Source organism: Sus scrofa, chromosome 15 (assembly GCF_000003025.6).
Source record: "Sus scrofa isolate TJ Tabasco breed Duroc chromosome 15, Sscrofa11.1, whole genome shotgun sequence".
Classification (NCBI taxonomy): domain Eukaryota; kingdom Metazoa; phylum Chordata; class Mammalia; order Artiodactyla; family Suidae; genus Sus; species Sus scrofa.
The window spans coordinates 90,131,962-90,152,616 of record NC_010457.5 but is presented as its reverse complement, the minus strand read 5'-3'; the positions used below and the strand labels follow the sequence as shown (position 1 = coordinate 90,152,616).

At 35.4% G+C, this 20,655-nt stretch overlaps 1 protein-coding gene across 3 annotated transcripts in view; it reads right to left on the bottom strand.

Moving 5' to 3' along the window:
• The window catches only part of ZNF804A (zinc finger protein 804A), a 307,929-nt gene continuing 289,538 nt past the window's right edge, over window positions 2,265-20,655 (bottom strand). For 2 of the 3 annotated variants that reach the window (XM_021075928.1, XM_021075930.1), the window contains 2 exons: window positions 9,129-9,259; window positions 2,265-7,093 (listed from right to left, as the gene is read on the bottom strand). In XM_021075928.1, the coding sequence (XP_020931587.1) occupies window positions 3,856-7,093; window positions 9,129-9,259 (3,369 nt within the window). In that variant the 3' untranslated portion in view covers window positions 2,265-3,855. The remainder of the gene's footprint in view (window positions 7,094-9,128; window positions 9,260-20,655) is intronic. The other variant, XM_021075929.1, reaches the window with a different exon arrangement.

Here is a 20,655-nt window from a genome sequence, read left to right as displayed (position 1 = left end):
TAATACCCTGGATAATAATTTTTACTTTTATTTTTTTAATGACATTCACAGAGCTTTTAAACACAGGACAAAAGATAGGTTTCAGTGGTACCTGTAAAGAAAGATCATGAATTTGAGCTTTGAGATAGCCACATTGGATGTCCTATGGACAGTTTATATAGGGCTGTGTGTGTGTGTGTGTGTGTGTGTGTGTGTGTATATATACATGGGACAATGTTGAAGTAATTGTAGATAGTTTCCTTCTTGACATCCAATGTTAGTTTTTTGTTACTTGTTTACAGTACTTGTTACTTTTCTAATTTTTTCTTCTTCTTAGGACTGCACCTGCAGAACATGGAAGTTTACAGGCTAGGGGCTGAATCAGAGCTGCAGCTGCCAGCCTACACCACAGCCACAGCAATGAGGGATCTGAGCTATGACCTCCTGGCAGCATGCAGCAACACTGGATCTTTGAACCACTGAGGGAGGCAAGGGATCAAACCCCATCATCACAGACACTATGTCAGGTTTTTAACTCATTGAGCCACAATGGGGACTCCTTGACTTGTTATTTTAAATGTTAGTTTTCATTCTATATTCCAAATCATTGATCTTTACAATAATGAATACTATACCAATACCAGTAACTAGCAGACCAGAGATGGTGGGTAAGAGATAGTATAAGCATCGGTTAAATTTCCCCAATAGGGAGTTCCTGTTGTGGCTCAGCAGGTTACAAACCCTACTGGTATCCAGGAGGATTCAGGTTCAACTCTTGGCCTCTTTCAGTGGGTTAAGGATCCGGCATTGTCATGAGCTTTAGCGTAGGTCGCAGACACAGCTTGGTTCCCACATTGATGTGGCTGTGGTGTAGACCAGCAGCTGTAGCTCTGATTCAACCACTAGCCTGGAAACTTCTATATGCCACAGGCGTGGCCCTAAAAAGCAAAAAAAAAAAAAAAAAAAAAAAAAAAAAAAAAAAAAACCAACCCTGTGTATAGGATTTTAGTAATTTATACCTGGATAGACCTGGGATTTTAGCTCCAGGACTCATGGACAACCCACCAACCAGTGCCTAGATCTACTTCCAAAGTATGCCTGCTACATGGCCTGACTCCTACTGCCCCTAAAATGAGCTGGTGGTCCTCTGACAGCTTCACTGCTTAATGAGTCCACCCTGACTTACCTGTCTGATTGTTTTGCTCATTGTCGATCTTCAGCCTATAAGCCTGATACCCTTGATTCTGGAGTTGGTGTTATCAGAATAGATGAACAATTGCATCATCATACATTTGTTTTGAGTCTTGAACATAAAACAAATACCTGGACTATGTGAGCAATATCTTATCAAAGAAACCAAACCTCTAAATGAATGATTTATTATAAGAATGGTTTTGACATACTTAACTAACAACCTTTTCTTGTCCATCACCTGGTATCCAAGACATCTAATTGACTTACTGAGTTGAGTTTCAATTAGTCTTGAGTGATAACTGTAATCCTCAAACTTTCTAGGACTTTCTATTTTATACTTAGCAATCAGGTATATTCTGCTACAACTAAAAATTTAAGCATAACTATACACATTATTTAACAAAAATAAATATAGGAGAGCAACAGAATGAAGTCAAAATAAAAGGAATGACAACATGGAGAAAGAAGCAGAAGAGACACACATACAGGCAAATGATATATACAGTTGAATTAAGAAGGAAAAGATCGCAGGGGAAAGAAAGTGAAGAATCCAATGCAGGTTAAGGATCCAGTGTTTTAACTGCAGAGGATGGGGTTGCTATTGTGGTGTGAGTTTGATCCCTGGCTTAGAAGTTTCACATACACATTTTTAAAAAAGAGTAAGAACAAGAGGTAAGAGATAAATATGTGGGGTGATAGTTGGAAGATGACAAAAAGAGGGAAAATCTGCATATTTTAAAGTGAAGCACTTGGTTTGATTTTAAACAGCCAAAGCAGCAATTCTGCTCCGAGATTAAAAGCAAACTGGGTCAGCAATTGTCAGTTAGTATTCCCATTATCTCAAGATAGTATAGTCATCTTCAAAGGTAGTTTCAAATATTTTGCTTGGGGAAAAATCATCCATTCCAACTTTAATTCCCATTTTGGAACATGTTATCTTAGAGCATTTGAAATAGAATCTCTTCTCTTACTATTATTTCTTCTTATTTGTCAATCATAAAAGAATATATATGCAATCTTTCACAACCATTTTGCAGAAAAACCTTTACATCAATGACTATTATGGCACATAATCAAGAAAGCAAACAACATAGATTTTTCCCTTTATTTCTCTTAAAATAGAATTCAATATAGATTATTCTGATATGGGAACACATGTTTAATGCTCAATATTATTTAAACTAACCCAATTCTTGAGTAATCATATAAAATAGCATTTCTTCAGTACAGCATTACTTAAAAGTTGTTCTCTCTTCAGAAGGTTTCAGATGGCCTCCCTTTTGCCTGGAGTCATTGCTAGTCTAGCATCCTTTATCATTTGCATGTGGTGAGGTGACCCCTCTTCACCAGGCATGCAGACTTTGTATTAAAAAAGGCATGGACTACAGCAGGTACACATTAGGAAACTCTCTTGAGAAAAATGTGATGTTCCCTGTTTTCTATTTAATAATTACATTCTTTAGAACACATGGAAGCAGCACTTAGATGAACAAGAATGCAGAGATCATTAAAAATACAGCATAATCTGGAAGGGTGACTCTAATTGTTCCTGGGTGATTTTGAAATATGATACACACATGACTACTAGAAAGATTTGCAGAAGGAAGAGCTATTTATTTACTGTCTTTCCCACTTCTAGATTCTCAATTAAGAGTATATCCAGATTGTATTTATGCCATTCTTCTCAAGATGTTATATAATAGTGATTAATTGTTAAACCTATTCCTTAATTCATGCCAACATTCTGCTATATGTGTACTTTCTCCAAATATTGAAAATAAACATACTACATTGGATAATTTTGATACACAAAATTTTTATAAGAACTTATATTGGTTACTTGCTATTCTTACCTCAGCACTGTTTTATAGTTGTTGGAAGAACACTATGTACTTGGCATATTTCATAGTTACCCCCAACCTCTTACTCACCAAATACTAAAATTACTTTAACAAGAATTTCTGTGGTTCATTGTTTAAAGGGCCAAGTGTAACTCTGAGTATGAGCAGCATTAAGACAAACAGAAAAGCAAATGGACCCGTTACATTTATTCTTAGAGATGCTATTATAGATTAAGTATTGATAGACTCCAAAGATATTCTGCTTAGCTTCTTAGGTTCAGAGATGCCATTGGATAAAAGGTACAATATAAATTCAAAACCTACTGTTACTATACATTCCCAAAATAGTGAAAACCAACTAAAAACAAGGATTTGACTAACTTAAGTATTTAACAAAAATTTATTGCAAGAGATATCTTTCACTGAATTTACAGTTTCAAGGAACATGGTACAAAACATAGTGCCATCAGCTTTGTCTAAACATTAAATAGGTGCAAATACACAGAGATTAAAAAAAACAAAGAGCATACTTTACAACATAAATTATAGTACTATAAATATATTTTATGTACATTATACATACTCTTAAGACATCATTTTAATATACAGAATATATTGTATTGATTTTCAAACTATTCAGTGCCTTAATAATATTATATATCAGAAACTTAAGAATTTATTTGTATCATTACACTTACAGTAAATGATTTCATATCAATGATGCCATATTTTGGCTAGTTTATGTCCACCATTTAAATAGGCAATTATCCACTTAGTTGAGCATTTACGCACATAGCAGTAGTTTCCACATGAGCATTTTCTTTCCCTTTCCCAGCGATGACTAGAAGAGGGGCTGTAGTGGGATGACTGTAGGGTGGGGGGAGAGCAGTGAGGGAAAGAGTGCATGGGGGAGAGGTGGGAAGGCCAGATGGCTAGGATGAAGAACTGAAGCTGGAATGATTGGCATCTGAGGAGGAGAAACAAAAGTTGGCTGATTCCCAGGACAAAGCCTTGGTCCTACTGGTCCAACTGAGATCTGAGGTAACGCCGTTCTGGTAAGAGCTGGGACCTGGGACAGAAACTGTTGGTGCGGTTGAAATACCTTAAAGGTCCCTGCAGCAGCAGCAGCGGCTGCAGCTGCAGCCGCTGCCGCATGCTGCTGCAAAACAGTGTGGTGGATTGTGGTTACAGAGGTAGAACATAAGGGCTGCTGTAAAGGCAAAGGCTGCAGAGGTGTGCTAGGAGGTGGGAGGGCAGCTGGAGGAAAAGTGAATTTGACCTTGTTGGCCAGCACATTGGGTGGTATGATGTGCTGGTAGACTTCACATGGTAGATTTTTGAATTTGTCATGGTTTTCTATTGGGATCAACAATGCTTGTTCTGGTAAAGCTAATGGAGCCAAGATTTGCTCTGTTGTTACAAAGGCATGGCCACTGATGTGTGCTTCTTTGAGTGGTAATGGTGGTTGTGCATTAAGGATTCCTGAATTAAAACACAGCCACTCAGTAGATGCTTCATTCATCTTTCCTTGTGGAAGGGCCTCAGCCAGTTCATAATGGCAAAGGTATGACTTAGGTTGTGGCTGTCTAAAGTTCCTTTCAATAGGAGTCATCTTGAAAGGAGTCTGCTTTTCATTAGTATTTATATTCTCACTTCTTTCTTTGTGTTTGAGCAAGGTACCATTGATTTCTTCTTTTGCTGGGGCACTAGCTATATACACTGACGTGGTGGGTTCACTGGAAATCTCTGGCAGTTCACCAGACGTGGTTTCCATTACGACATGCTCAGTTTCACCACTGGTTTCAGAAGGAAGGGGACTGCTGGTGTGCAAAGCCAGTCTGTTTTCTACTTGGTCTATTTGTTCTGAGTTCCTTTTGACATCTGCAATTTCTTGTGGTTTTATTTCCTCTTTTTTGTCTTCATTTATTATTTCATCCTGGTGATGTAATGAAGATTTAGTAGGATAATCTGCCTTCTCTTTGAGTTCCAAAGCTTCAAAACCAGTGTGGAATCTGCTTCTTTTTCTCCTCCGTTTCCTTTTAGGTTTACAAGGAACAGAAGCACTGGGTGGCCTCAAAAATTCTTCTGGTAAATAATGATGTTGATTTAAACTTTCGTCTGAAGAATAAGAATATGAATATTGTCTACGCTTTCGATGGCATCTTTCTGATTCATTAATGAGAGAATTATAACCTCTTTTAACCGCCTGGTTCTGACTCATACATTTCATATCATTTTGAAGAACTAAGTATCTGTGATCATGACTACAGCTGGACATTTTGGCTTTCCAACTACAGTAAGTTCTGGAGTATGTTAAATTATGTTTCCCAGGATGTACCATTGTTGAATTGGATTGTCCATTTAAAACAACTGAATTCTTTTTACAATGGTTTATAGAACTGATACTATCATTATTATTGTATTCAGTGTTCTGAGTTTTACACATTTCTTCATTTTCACTTAAGTATATGGATGCTGGTTTGGGCCTTTTATCAGGTAATTGCTGTGAATCTAATAACTGATCTGCAGCTAATAAATACTGCTTTCCTGAAACTCTTTCCAGTAAATTTTTCCTAGTTCTATCTGTGTAACTATTTCCTATTTCCATTTTGAAGTGAGTTTCTGATTCTTTGGTTTTCTCTCCATAATGATGGTGACATAACTTTCTTCTTTTTTTCTTCCTTCTACTTTTATGGAACCAGTGTTCATGAGCATCTTTCAATCTTATTTTGTTGTACTTGCCACCTGGAGCATGCTCTTTCTTCTGATTTTTAGTAAAAGTATATTTTTTTGTTTTTCTATTCCTACAGGAAATATTTTTATACCTCTGACACATATTCTCATTTTTTCCAGAATCACAGCTATTGGAGAGCTTATCATCAGCCAAAAGAGGAGTGACTTGGGTGTATTCATTTTCACTGCCTCCAATTTCATAATCAGTGAGTCCTGCAATAGATGTATCCTTGCAGCCTGAAACTGATCTCTTGTAGATGTCTTCCTTCTGCTGAGAATAAAGATCATTTAGGGGCAGCTTGTTTTTATCTAGATTGTTGTTTACTTTAGTGGACTTAAAGTCAAAGCAGAGAGGATTACAGCTATAGGAAACTGATGGTTGAGTAGTCGTGTAAATCAGCATTTCTGACGGCCACTGAAGAACTGTGGATCCATCTTTGTTAAGCACAGGTACAAATGGCTTGCATGGTCTTTTATGTAAGTCCGTTTTCCTATGTAAGATTATATTATCCTCTTCAGAATTTGAAGAGGCCAGCATGTCAGGGCTGTGACTTTTATTTTCAGCTTCAATTGTGGATGTATCATTATCCTTAACATTTTCCTCTGTGGTAGCTTGCAAAGATACACAGTCGTTAGCCACATCAAGAACTGTGGATTTATTTCCTAGCAGCTCAGAACTGTTGCCATTTGTAGGTATCTCTTCATTAAAAACAACATCTTCCACTGGAATTTGATCTGATAATGGGACAGAATTTTGACAATTATCTGTATCAGGTGATAAAGAGGGCTGAAACTGGCAAAATGGAGGTGAAAATAATGGATCTTTTTCACTAGAAACTTCTTTCATCTCTTGAGTTGGTGCATTTTCTTTATCAGTGCACATTACCTCTGGTGGGTGAAAAGAGTTAGCTTTCTCCTCAGAACTCAAAAGCACATCTGTTGGTGAAGATAGCTGAAGATGACAAGCACCGGGGACAAATCTACTTTTTCTGCTAAATCCCCTTTCCACAGAGGCATCATCATTGTAATCAGAAAAGGCTGCAGCTGACGACTCCAGCTTCACGGATGCTTTCTTTGGAAATGCAAAAGAAAAGCCAATTTTGTGTCTGTGAATTCCCTGGGCTTGATCTCCAAGTTGGTTATTTTTGGCAGTATAACTATCCGTGCTTTCTGGATCTGCAGCAACAGTGGTGACATCTTTAGCATTCTCTTGACTGTGAATCAAAGTGTATTTGAAATTTTCCTGGTTATTAACTGAATCCACAACAACTCTTTGGGAAATTTCATTATAATTTTCTCTCACAGTAACAGTTGTTGACTTGAACATGGGGCCACTTCCAGGAGCACTACAAAAAGAAACAAAACCATGTTCTTAGACAGGACACTTGTAAGGAAAACTACTCAAACACTTACATCTTAGAAATATCATTATAAGATTTTTTCAAGTTTTAAAATTTTTATAAGATAATTACTTTCATGTAGGGCAACAGCCTTCCTTAGTACCATATTTCATTTAGTCATTCATTATTGTTTGCGATGACCTAGAGAAGCTGTCTCTCATAGCTATTAACAGCAATGGTCAAAGACATTTCTATGCTCTCAGCCAGTGTTTCCAGACCAAACCAGGGTTTTTGTTTTGTTTTGTACCCCTATAGCCTCTTTAGTGACACTGTGGAGTATTACAGAATTCTCTAAAATAAAATACCTTTTAATTCACAAATACTTAACATCATTGATACTATATGGAAAATAAGAAAGTTAAAGAAAAACCTCTCATTCATGATGTAAGTAGTCTGGGAATTCAGTTCAACAAACATATTCAACCATTGTTTACAAGCATCTACCATAGGCTAAGTGACATAAAAGTTTGAGTCTTTTGAAATTGCTATCCTTTTTTATTTTTTACGGCATTACAATATACCATAAATAGTGAGTTCTTATTAAAAGAACTATATTTCCAGCACATAAACAAAGAACTACCTAATTATCATCTTTACCCCAACAGAATCATGCTGTACAGAATTTTCTGTGCTTTTCTAAAATGTTAGTTTCTCAGAAGTTATAAATGTCCTTCAGTTTTTCAAATTGAATGCTTCCTTTAAAACAACAGACTGTTTCATTGCCTTATGTGACATTAAGAAACAACACTACTCTTATTTTGCACCTCTTTAGAGGCACCAAATTATTGGGAAAAATCATGTGTGTGTGTGTGTGTGTGTGTGTGTGTTTTATGTGAAACATACTGTAGGCTAAGAAAAGTAATTTAGAATTGAAGTTTGCTTCTTTTGTACATATCTTATTATCAACTCTAATTCTCTTAATATATGAGAATTTATATCTATAAATGCTATTTATAGGACATTAAATTACATAGGGCCTATGATTCTCTGAAACATAAACTTTTATTATTTTCATTTACTACCACACAGGATAAAAATGTCTCGTTGGTACAGTTGAATCAGTTATGTTTGATGTTAACAGTCACTATAGAAGTCCAGATATATTTAAATTTTATTTTAATTTTTCCAAATCTGACATCTCATAAAATGTTTTGATATATCAATATCCACTGACACTATTCTGTATAAAATAAATTTGGTATAAAATAGCTTTGTTATATAGACAATAACCAGAGAGGTGTATTTAATGGAGGTAGGGGCACTCTAAAGGGTGGTCTTATTTTCATACCATTGTCCTGGCCTGAATTGTTGATTTCAGATTTACAGCACTGTAGCCACTCTCTGTCAGAAGCAAGTCAAAGTATAAAAGTTGTGAACTTTTAATAGTTCCAGTTAGAGTTCATTCACAGTGAAATTAATTTCGACCTGCCACTGAAGTACACAGGGTCTTCCTGCTCTCTCTCTGCTATATTTTATATATATATATATATATATATATATATATATATATATATATATCTCCTTTTTCTCTATCTTCACATATATATGCGGTGTATACACACACATATATGTATTCTTAAAAATAATTTCAAATAAAAGTTCTCCATTTCAATCAAAAAAATAAGTACCTCCTACACCTCCATTTATAACAAAGGCCCTAACAATAAAATGTTATGAATTTCACCAAGAAACAGAATAGCTTTCAACTAAGATAGTTTAAATAGCAGAATAATGTAAAATTTATTTTTTTACAAACCAAATTATAGCCATTTGGCTTTTTATTGAAATGTGCATTAAACAGGTGTTTGCATAAAATTCAAGTTCAATTTACTTTTTACGACCAACAGAAAGCCATGAAAATTTGAGTTTTATTCTAGGTACAAAAATAAACAGATTTGTGCCCTTTATTTGGTCTTTTATTTTTTCTTTTTTGTTGTTTTGTCATGTTTTAGGAGAACTTAACATTTCACCACACACTCACCATACAGTTTCCTTTCTTAGCTCAGCCAGCTTGTGCAGGCGTTGGAGTGCCTTTTCCTGTTTTCTTTCATCTTTCCTGGATTTAGATGCTACATTTCGAGCAAATTCCCTTTGTTTCAGTTCTTTGAGCCTCTATTAAAAAATATGAAAATGATTAAAATATTTGGGTCTATGGCAATGTCAAAGTTAATATTGTTGTTGGAATTTTCTAATACATCATCTTTAACCTCATCTCAGGAAAATACAGCAAATGTGACAATTCACTTCTAAAATATTTTCTTGCATTTTTGGTTTGTAAAAATTGCCAAAATATATTATTACATTACTTTAAAAGATATACTTATGCCTTAGTAAATTGGAATGGAAAACTTTCATCTTTGCTTATTGATTGTTTGCCAAGGTTCTCTGCCTAATAAAGCCCTACCTTTTGTCTTTTTTTTTTTTTTTTTCTTTTCTTTAGGGCTACACCTGTGGCATATGGAGGTTCCCAGACTAGGGGTTGAATCGGAGCTCTAGCCACTTGCCTACGTCACAGCCACAGCAATGCTAGATACAATCCACGTCTGTGATCTACACCACAGTTCATGGCAACGCAGGATCTTTAACCCACTGAGTGAGGCCAGGGGTCGAATCTGCATCTTCATGGATACTTGCCAGATTCATATCTGCTGGGCCACAATGGGAACTCCTAATAAACCCCTATTAGCTTGTACACTTCAGTTATATATAATAAATTTCATCATATTTTGATGTGCTCGATACCAGCAAGGTATCTGATTCTTTTCATATTTTCTAAGAAGAGTAAATGTATTATGTTAATCCATAAGGCAAATGCCCTCTACTAATGTGATTTAAAATAATCCTTCCCTTCAAATATCAGGCATATTTCCCAAATAATTCAAGATCTGGGAAGAAAATTAATCGTATTTTCATGGAAATTCTTTTTATATTGAGCATGTTTCATCTGTATTAAAGGAGCTCAGGTTTTGGGCTCAAGGCCAGAGAAAGAGCATGTCAATTTGAATAGAATTGATAAATAGCCATGCATGTGGCATGATTTAAGAGACACCAAAGTGGTCCCATGCCCCAAATATTTTCACTATAGTCTTTCACAGAGGCAGTATATAGTTATTAAACATGATTACTGTTTTTTTTTTTCTTGTGGAGCTCATGCTGTTATGCAATTGTGATATGTCAGTCTTAGACTAGGACTCTAAGATAATAAAACACATACTAGTCACATTTTTATGAAGTGGCTGAACAAAGTCTTAATAAATGCCATATATATATATTTACACACACACACACACTGATGTATGTCAAGGTCTTAGAACAATGCCTGATATATAAAAGACTGACTCAATAAAATACTTGTTGATTTATGTGGGAATTACTTAGATCCTCCAAACTAGGAATTTTCTGGCTTTAAAAAAGTTAGTCCTGCTAATGAAATAATATTAGATTCTTGGTTGTCCTAGATTGTATTAGCTCAATTTCTCTGACACAGGACCACAACCTAAACTTCAAATAATATCTAATACTTTAATTAATGGGGTTTATATAAAGTATGTATATGTATAACATATATAAGAGATTACTCTAGAACAATTATTTTAAAATAATACAAAGGTATTTTGAGATCATTGAACTGACATGTTTGTGTAGGAGTTTATTTTGGGTTGAATTCAGAAAAAAGAAAAGCCATGTCATAAATATCTAAATTGTACTAGTATTTCATAGAAAGTAAAACTTTGATATATATCATTACATTGATGTAACAATTAAAAGTAGCTACACTTTTATAATATATATTACATTATTTATCGATTATGAAAAATATATAGAATTAGAGTGTAACAGGCAACAAGGTTTTAATTCTAAATTTTAGATATTCATAGTTTTGGGCACCTTTTTCTCCTAATCATTGAAATCATATTAAGACCCATTCAATAATTTATTGGGAAGTTCCCGTTGTGGTGCAGCAGAAACAAATTTGACTAGTGTCCATGAAGACGCAGGTTTGATCCTTGGCCTCACTCAGTGGTCTGGGATCTGGAGGTGTTGCTATGTGTAGGTCATGAGCTGTGTGTTGGCCGTGACCTGTGGTATAGGTCACAGACATGGCTTGGATCCTGTGTTGCTGTGGCTGTGGCTGTGGCCAGCAGCTGTAGCTCTGATTTGACCCCTAGCCTGGGAACTTTCATAAGCTGTGAGTGGAGCCCCAAAAAGCAAAAAAAAAAACTATTGAACACCAGCAACAGTCACTCTATTAAATGGCTGTGAAATTTTAAAAAGAGTAAAGAAAATGCTTGTAACTTTATCTTGTGTATGTCTGTGGGTCTGTGACTATGTGTGGAAAAGTGTTTGTGAGTCTATGTTTACAAGCATTTTGCAGAAACTAGGAGGTAAGACACACAAGAAGAGATAACGGCAATCAGTGACTGAAATATTCTTACTGTGTCATATGAGGACAGAACAGGGGTGTGACTAAATCCCCAGGAAGGCCACTTGGGAAAAATAACATTTGATCTGGTCTTGAAGGATATAAAGAGTATGAACAGGAAGCGCTGAATGTTGGAAGTGGGAAAATAAAATACTTTTATATAATCATAGAAATCTGAGCATGTATATTCTTTAAAAATGCATGTAAAGAAGTAGGGCTAGAGGAGAGTGTATGTGTGGGAGTAATGAGAATTACAGTGTCCAAACAAATCATGGGGGAGCCTATCATATGATTAAATGTGACACTGAAGGACTTTAAGGAATGAAATGCCACAATGAGGTTTTCATTTTAAGATTCTTTTGGCATCAGTATCATGAAATTTTGCCATGGGACAAGATTAAAGACAAAGCAACCAATCAATAGAATATTACAATGAACCAGGTAAGAAACTTTAACAGCCTTCTCTAAGGGAGTTGCAGTGGAAAGAAAAAGTAGAATTAGTGACTAATTGGATGTGCATAATTGAATTACCTAAAGGATATGCATTGCTGTTCTGAGAAATACCTCCTGCCATTGTAACAAAGAGACATTCAATCAAGAGAGGATTTGGGTTAGGAAGAGGATGCTGACAGAGAGTTTCAAAGAAACTAGAAGATAAGTTCTCTAAAGTAAACACTTAGAAGAATCAAAGTGCTAAATGAAATGAAGCAAGAAAGTTGCAATACCAATAAAAGAACTAATGCTCAAATATTTTTTAAAAAATCTATTTATAAATATGATATTTTAGCAAGTAGATTAATTTTTCCTACTAGATCTTTTGGGAAGCTGGAGACAACAAATAAGAATAATAGATGGATATTTTAAATAAAATGTTTAGAATAAAAGTTAATTATATAAATATGCACATATAATCCAATTAAAAATACAATGCTTCTGGAGTTCCCTTGTGGCTCAGTGGGTTAAGGATCTAATGTCACTGTAGTGGCTTGTGTAATTGCTGTGGTACAGGTTCAATCTCTGGCTTGGGAACTTCCACATGCCACAGGCATGGCCAAGATACATACATACATACATACATACATACAATGCTTTTAGCAAAAAGCAAAGTTTCTTTTATAAATGAAATGCCCATAATTTCGCTATTTAGTATTTCAAATTAAACCATTCTGATTTTACTAAATCCACTCCTACTAACATTGTAGTTAAGTAACAAGGGGTCTGTTGATGACCAAATGCCAGTACTGTTGTGTTATCTGTGATAAACTGAGTGACTGACATGGCTGGAATCAGCCCCCAGGTGCTGATTTAAAGAACTGTGTACATTTAGAATGTAAATGTTTTAGTCTTGTAGAGGTTGTCAGGGAGCACCAAATACATTCAAGTGTTCCTACTGATCTCAATCTCCTTCTATGTACACAAAATTTTCTTATCTCAGTGACAGACTTTCTGATAACAAGGTAAATAATATGATTAATATTTAGGGACTGTTTAGTTACAGAACTTATAGGCCTGGCCAGATACTTTGCTTAATTTTAGGATAGAATTGATCAGTCTTTATAATCTTTCTTGCATTTTCCTGCAGCAAAATAAAGTACTAAATCATATATTTTATCTAGTTATCTTTTTTCTTTTTTCCTGTACCTGTGGCATATGGAGTTTCCTGGGCTAAATCAGAGCTGCAGCTGCTGGCCTATACCACAGCCACAGCAAGACCAAATCCAAGACACATCTGCAACCTACATCACAGCTTGTGGCAGTCAGATCCTTAACCCACTGAGTAAGACTAGGGATCGAACAGGTATCCTCACGGAAACTATGTTGGGTTCTTAACCTGCTGAGCCACAACAGGACTCCTATATCCAGTAATTTTAAAAGATAAATAATAGAAACCAAGTACATTCTTTTGAGAATGCCAAATGGAAAGAAAATTTAGGATCCACACAAATGAATATACTAGATAATATCTGTGAGGCCCATGGAAACATCAATGCTATTTCAAAAGTTTCCTCAACAATTTATTGAGAATCACTCAAAAGACATTTTTAGTGATAAATATCAAGACAGAAATGGAATTAGCAAATTAAAAGTATGTTAAAAGGAATTTGTGGGAGGATGTGGTCTAGCTACTGCATTGCAAAACACATTATAATGTACACTCACATGTAATTCAATATATGCTTTGAAAATATGCAACAAAGGATGAAAAAACTAAGAATCAATATTCTTTGGTTATGATATCATCTCAGAGGGTCTATGCTACTTTCCCACTGATTTATTTATTTTAGTCTAGAGGAAAACAGAATGTCACAAGAGCAACATGGGTCATTAATCCTCAGAGATGGACTCAGGAAAATCCATGGAGTTGGATGGTTGGGAAAGGTAGAATAATTGTGGCCTTAGGTTTGTGATGGTGTTCAGAGACTGGCAAAGGTTTATTCAATGTGAGAAAGAGCGAGAGAGAGATTTAAAAATAATTCATCAGTTTGTGTTTAAACACTTAGGTAAATTACTTAGTTTTACAAGTGCAAACCAAACTTTCATGAATATTTTCCATCTGTATTTTATACATCAGTCTGATTATATCCAAAAGATAGGTTCCTAAAAGCAGAATTACTAGAATAAAAGATAAATATGCACTTTTTTGAGGTTTTTCCAAACTGCTATTTATAAATTTATACTATTTTTGCACTCTTCCAAACAGTATGTGAGAATAAATACCTTATCAATGTTGAGTAGCATCATTCTAAATTTAATTGACAGTCAATAAGTGATATATCATTAATGTTAAGCCTATAATTCATTTCTTTACTATGAAGCTGAAATATTTTACATACATATTAGCCACATATATTTCTTCCTTGTAATTAATATTATTCCTTAAAATTTATTATGCAACATTACTTTGATCCTAAAAATAAACACATGAGCGAACATGGCTAGCGTTACTATCCATATTTAGTGATGACAAAACTGGAGCTAAGCAAGTTTTAGAGACTTATTCAGAGTTGCATGCAAGTGATAGAACCAGATTGGAGTCAGTTTTTCTGGGAATGTTTCCTGTGATTTATCTTCTGTATTTACTTTGCTGTTATTTAAGCTAACTCTTAAGATCAGACTGATTGGGATGCGATGCAGATACTCATTTATCTTTCAGCAAATACTCTTTGAGTGTCCATTACCTGTCAGCTGGTATTCAAAGCACAGGTGATATATCTGTCACAGAGGAAAAAAGCTCTGTTTCATGAAATTTTCATCATAGTTGAGAGAGACAGATATTAAAACATTTTGCATAGTATCATAGTGAAAAGTGCTGTGGATGAAATGAATTTAAGCTGAGGGTGCATGTGGTAAAGGGAGGGAGAACAATTTCAAACAGAGTGATTAGGGAAGGTTTTCTATTAGGATTATTTTATGTTTAACAAATTGCCATAACCTTAACAGCTTTAAACAGCACACATTTACTATCTCACATCTCACATTTATTATCACACAACAAGCATAAGTCAGTGTGCTTGTTCCTCACTCAATCAAGGTGTTGGCCAAGATGTTTTATTTTCTAGGGGCTTGTCTTGGGAAAAAAATCAACTTACAGTCTCCTTAAGGTTGTTGTTAGAGTTCATTAACTTGCGGTTGTAGGACTGAGAGCCCTAGCTTCCTACTGGCTGTGGCCAGGACACTCTCTGAGTGCCCAACTTTCAAGCAATAGAAATCAACACCTAGGGAGTTCCCATCATGGAGCAGTGGTTAATGAATCCAACTAGGAACCATGAGGTTGTGGGTTCGATCCCTGGCCTTGCTCAGTGGGTTAAGGATGCGGTGTTGCCATGAGCTGTGGTGTAGGTCGCAGACGTGGCGCGGCTCGGATCCTGCCTTGCTGTGGCTCTGGTGTAGGCCAGTGGCTACAGCTCCGATTAGACCCCTAGCCTGGGAACCTCCATATGCCATGGGAGCAGCCCTAAAAAGGGCAAAAAGACAAAAAAAGAGAAAAAAAAAAGAAAGAAATCAACACCGAGTCACCAGTATAGCACTGTTCCCAGGGGTGATCAGCCATTACCTAGTGATAGGTTGCTTATACTGGACAGCTTCCTTCAAAGAAGGGTCAGTATTTTGTCCTTCCTGCAATATGTTTACTCTAGATGTGGACTTACTGTCCCTCCATGCAGCACTTCTGTCAAAACTACAATCTATAGACTTACAGAGTGTTATTTATACCATCATGAATTCCCCCCGCCCCAGTTTTGATCACTGTTCTGATCAAGGAACTCACTTCACAGCAAATAAAGTATGATAATGGGTCCATGCTCATGACTTCACTGGTATTACCATGCTCCCCACCAAACGGAGGTAGCTGCTTTAACAGAATGGTAGAATGGCCTTTTGAAGACTCAGTTCTATCTCTACCTTGGTGGCAATACCCTACACCTGGAAGTTAAAGCTGCTACCTTGTTTCTTTGGGTTTCTTATGCCACTGAATCAACAGGCAAAGAAGGCAGCCTCTGTACTGCATGAGATGACTGATCCTGATTATCAAGGAGACAATTAACTGCTCGCCATAGTGGAGGTGAGGAAGGCTATGTCTGGAATATAGGAGATCCCTTTTGGTGTCTCTTAGAGTTATTGTGCCCTGTGATTAAAATTAATGGAAACTACAACAACCCAATTCTGGCAGTACTACTAATGGCCCAGACCACTTGGGAATGAAGGTTTGTGTCACTCCACCATGGAAAGAACCATGTCCAGCTAAAGTGCTTGCTGAGGGCAAAAGGAATGGGTAGTGGAATAAAGCAGTTATAAATACCAACTATTACCACATCCCCATGACCAGTTATGGAAAAGAGGGCTGTCATGGGTATTTCCTCTTCATTTTATTATGAAAAAAATATATATTTATTTTCTTTCCTCCTTTAATCTCTTATTCCATAACATAAGATATACTGAATTCACATCATACTAGTTAAAGTGACAGGATACCAAGGAGAAGAGTGAACATCAGCTCAAAACTCTGCATTATCTTCTGGGGAACAAGAGAATTCATTGTCAGTTGCATATAGGATAGTTGTCTCATCTTAGGAAGCACATTACCTGGTGTTTGTATTTAGAGATAATGTACAGTTTAAGGAGAGTCTGTGGGTGCCAAATTGACAGGGGGTAGACTTGTGATGGTTAACTCTATGTGTTAGCCTGGCTAGGCCAAAAACCCAGATATTTGGTCAAATGCCAGACTAGATGTAACTGTGAAGGAATTTTTTAGATGAAATTAATATTTAAATAGGTACATTTAGATGCTAATCTCATCTAAAAATCTTTTTTGTTAATCTCATCTAAAATATTTTTTAGGTGAGATTAACATTAAATTAGATGAGTAATCAGATTTACTCCTTAAATCCTAGTAAAGAAGATTAGTTTCCATAATGTGGTGGGTCTTATTCAATCTGTTGAAGCCCATAAGAGATAAGTCCCCCAGTAAGAAAGATGTAAGAAAGATGTACGTCCCCAGACCCACTTTAGATGAGATTGCAACATCAACTCTTTCTTGGGTTTCCAACCTGGCAACCTTCCCTACAGATTTTGGACTTGTCATGTCTCACAGCATGTGAGCCAGTTCTTCAGGATAGGTCAACAGATAGATAGACATATGGACTGATAGACAAATAAACAAATGTAATATATCATATTATCTGGAGAACAGTGATTAACATGTTTCCACCAGAGGATGAGTATCTAGTTATGATGTTTGTGGTGAACAAAGAAAAATGCCTTCACATTATCAATTTCATTCTTCAAATTCATTAACAGAATTCCAATTTTGAGGTGGGCAGAAGGATATTCAATTAAAATAATAAAAATCTCCACCTCCCTGAGAAAAGACTGGATATGACACAGGCCTCACTAACTAAATTGTAAATAGGTGTCTCTGAGGAAATAAATAAATAAATAAATAAATAGTCTCATTAAAGAAAAAAATTGTTTTTTAAATCCATGTTTTTCACTTCTTATCCATGTGTAATTGTGAGTATTAGATGGGGAGCAACCATCTTTCAATTGCAAGGCTATTAGTAAGGCAGAGAATATCTAGACGCTAATGATAGCAGAGATCATCTTGTGTTTTAGTGAGTTATGAACCCAACTAGTATTTGTGAGGCTCTGGGTTTGATTCCTGACCCCGCTTAGTGGGTTAAGGATATGGCATTGCCTTGAGCTGTGATGTAGGTTGCAGATGCAGCTCCTACATTGCTATGGCTGTAGCGTAGGCCAGCAGCTACAGCTCTGATTTGACCCCTAGCCTGGGAACTTCCATATGTCACACCTGCGGCCCTAAAAAGGCAAAAAATAAATAAATAAATAAAATAAAAAGATAGCATCATTGAATTACTGCATCATCTTAGGATTGATTACCTATGTAGTTTGGAAAAAAATTAAAATTTAACTTTTTAACTTGCAGATGAATGTAATCTTAGCTTATATATCCACTTACTAGATGTGTGAGTGGATAATGAATTCATATTCTTGGATCTTTGTTTCCTCAGATGACGATGCTGATGATATCTAAAGTTCCTTCTAGTTTTTACATTCTAAGATTAATGCTGTGTTGCTGAAACGGCTTTTGTGCACTGATGCCCACCAAATTGAATCTCAGCAACAATTTTTGGGTGAAGGAGAAAATAATAGTTGATAACTAAATAAATGTATATTTCAGAGCAAAAGTAATGATGATCTTGTTAAATGTTTTCCCTAATACAAGTAAATCCATTACTCCTTTGCATTGTTCTAATACTTCTGTTCGTATTTTCATATATCTTAGAAAGTTACTATATTACCCAATATTACTGTTTCCACAGGCTTAAAATTTCCTTTAAATTCCCAAGAGTTGTTTCCATTAAGAATTATTTTCAATGGTTTTTGAAAAATCTAAGTGTGCTTTCTATCTTACATAGAGTTTCTTTAAAGAATTACAGCTCTATCACCATCTCTATTTCCTGAATCTATTTAACTCTCTTGGAAGACACTATGCACTGGGTTCTATTAGAATGTTAGCAAATATATTTCTTCAGGGAAGGTTAAGATATTAAGTGAATGGCATCACACTTCAATGTGTAATTTCCTTCTAGTCATTATTTAATCAGTGGCATTATGCTGAGTGAACCTGTGGAAGATTCTTTTTTAAATTTCTTTTCCCATTACTATCATGAATGTGTATCATTTGGACTTTTCTTTTGGCAGCTTTAAAAGCATCTAATCTCTTAATGGCATATCAGATCTGAACACTATCTTTCCCCAAGGCCTCTCATTCTTTAGATTCCATTAACTCAAGTTTCTCTTTGTGGACAAAAACTCATTTTAGTTCTAATATAAAAGTCTTTGCAATCTGTATGTGTTATGTCTAAAACTGATTTCCTGACCATTCAGTTCATTTTCTTAAGTGCTGGATCAGAAGTGTCTCATGCATTGTAAGTGCTCATGAATGCTTGTAAAATTGGATTGGCACAGGATAGCAGTGATTAACTTCCTCATAAAATAGGAGGTTTTGAAAATTTGCTAACAAAAATCTCACTAAGATCTTTGGTAGTAAAGGGAAAGCAATGGAAACTTGAGACTAAGAAATATTGATACTTTTATTTTTAAAAAAATATATCAACTTGAGTGTATAAACGTGAAAAATAGTTAAGAATTGTGACTCAATATTATAAGGAAATACAATGCAGCTACTACTAGTAATTCTGAGTTTAAAATATGGGATGTTGTTGTACTATAATGCTAATTTTAAAAATAGCATGCTAATAACTTTACAATATAATTAAATGTATCTACATTTATAGAAATAGACTAAAAATTCCAGAAACACACAAACACTAATGATATTTCTATTCATAAGTTAAATCTGAAGAATTGTATTTTTTTCATTACATGATATTTTCCCATTTTTTTCTTACTAGCATGTTTTACTTTGAGAAGAGATTTTTAAATTTAAATTTGACATATAAAATTAGATACACTTTAAAACTGAATCAAAAAGTACCTTTGTATGGATCTTCCCATGATACATTCATATTTATGGCCTAATAAATAACTAGTTGGTTCCAAATACTTCCGAGCTGTATAACATGCACAAGTAAATCAATATATCCAATACCAAAGGATAAAATTAATTTGGTGAATTTTTATATACATGATTTTTAACAACATGGATGGAAAAATTGTAGGTTGGTTAATATTTTAATCATCTTGTTGGCATACATATTGGGAAAGTAATATGTAGGGACAACAGTAGTCAAAGTCTGTGAAAAATACAATAAAACATATAGACATAGGAGTTCCTGTTGTGGCTCAGTAGAAAGGAATCTGACTAGTATTCATGAGGACGCAGGTTTGATCCCTGGCCTTGCTCAGTGGGTTAATGATCAGGCGTTGCTGTGGCTCTGGTATAGGTTGGCAGCTGCAGCTACAATTCTACCCCTAGCCTGGGAACCCCTATGTTCCGTGAGCGCAGCCCTAAAAAGACTAGGTAGATAGATAGATAGATATACACTTTTTCCCCCTCTCTTTCAAAAGTATTTTATATACGTAATTACAGATGACTTATAACTTAGTATGTTATAAAGAAATAAACTTTCTGGCTGTCCCCAGAGAACTCTGAGCTACTAGAGGCTGCTGCATTTCTTGCCATAGAGCTCCCTACACGTTCAAAGCCAGTATCTGAGAATTTTGCACATGCCAAATTCAGCTTATTGTTTGCATCTGTGACTTATTAAACAAGGCAAAGAAAACTGCTTTTAAAGGACTTATGGGATTAGATTAAGCCTAATGAGATCACCTTAAAGTCAACTAATTTGGGATCCTAATTGCATCTGCAAAATCATTTCACTGTAGAACAGGGATTAAGGCCTGACTGACTAACAAGAAGATGTGTGTCTTAAGGGGCTAGGAATCTTAAAAGTCTATATATATTAGAGAATCTTACCTATCATAGGAATAAAGTAGAGATTGAAAAGGAATGTATTAGTTTTAAAGATACAAAGTCTCATTTCTTTCTTTTCTTCTTCTTTTTTTTTTCAGCAGCACCTGCATGGCCCGCATGGCACGAAGA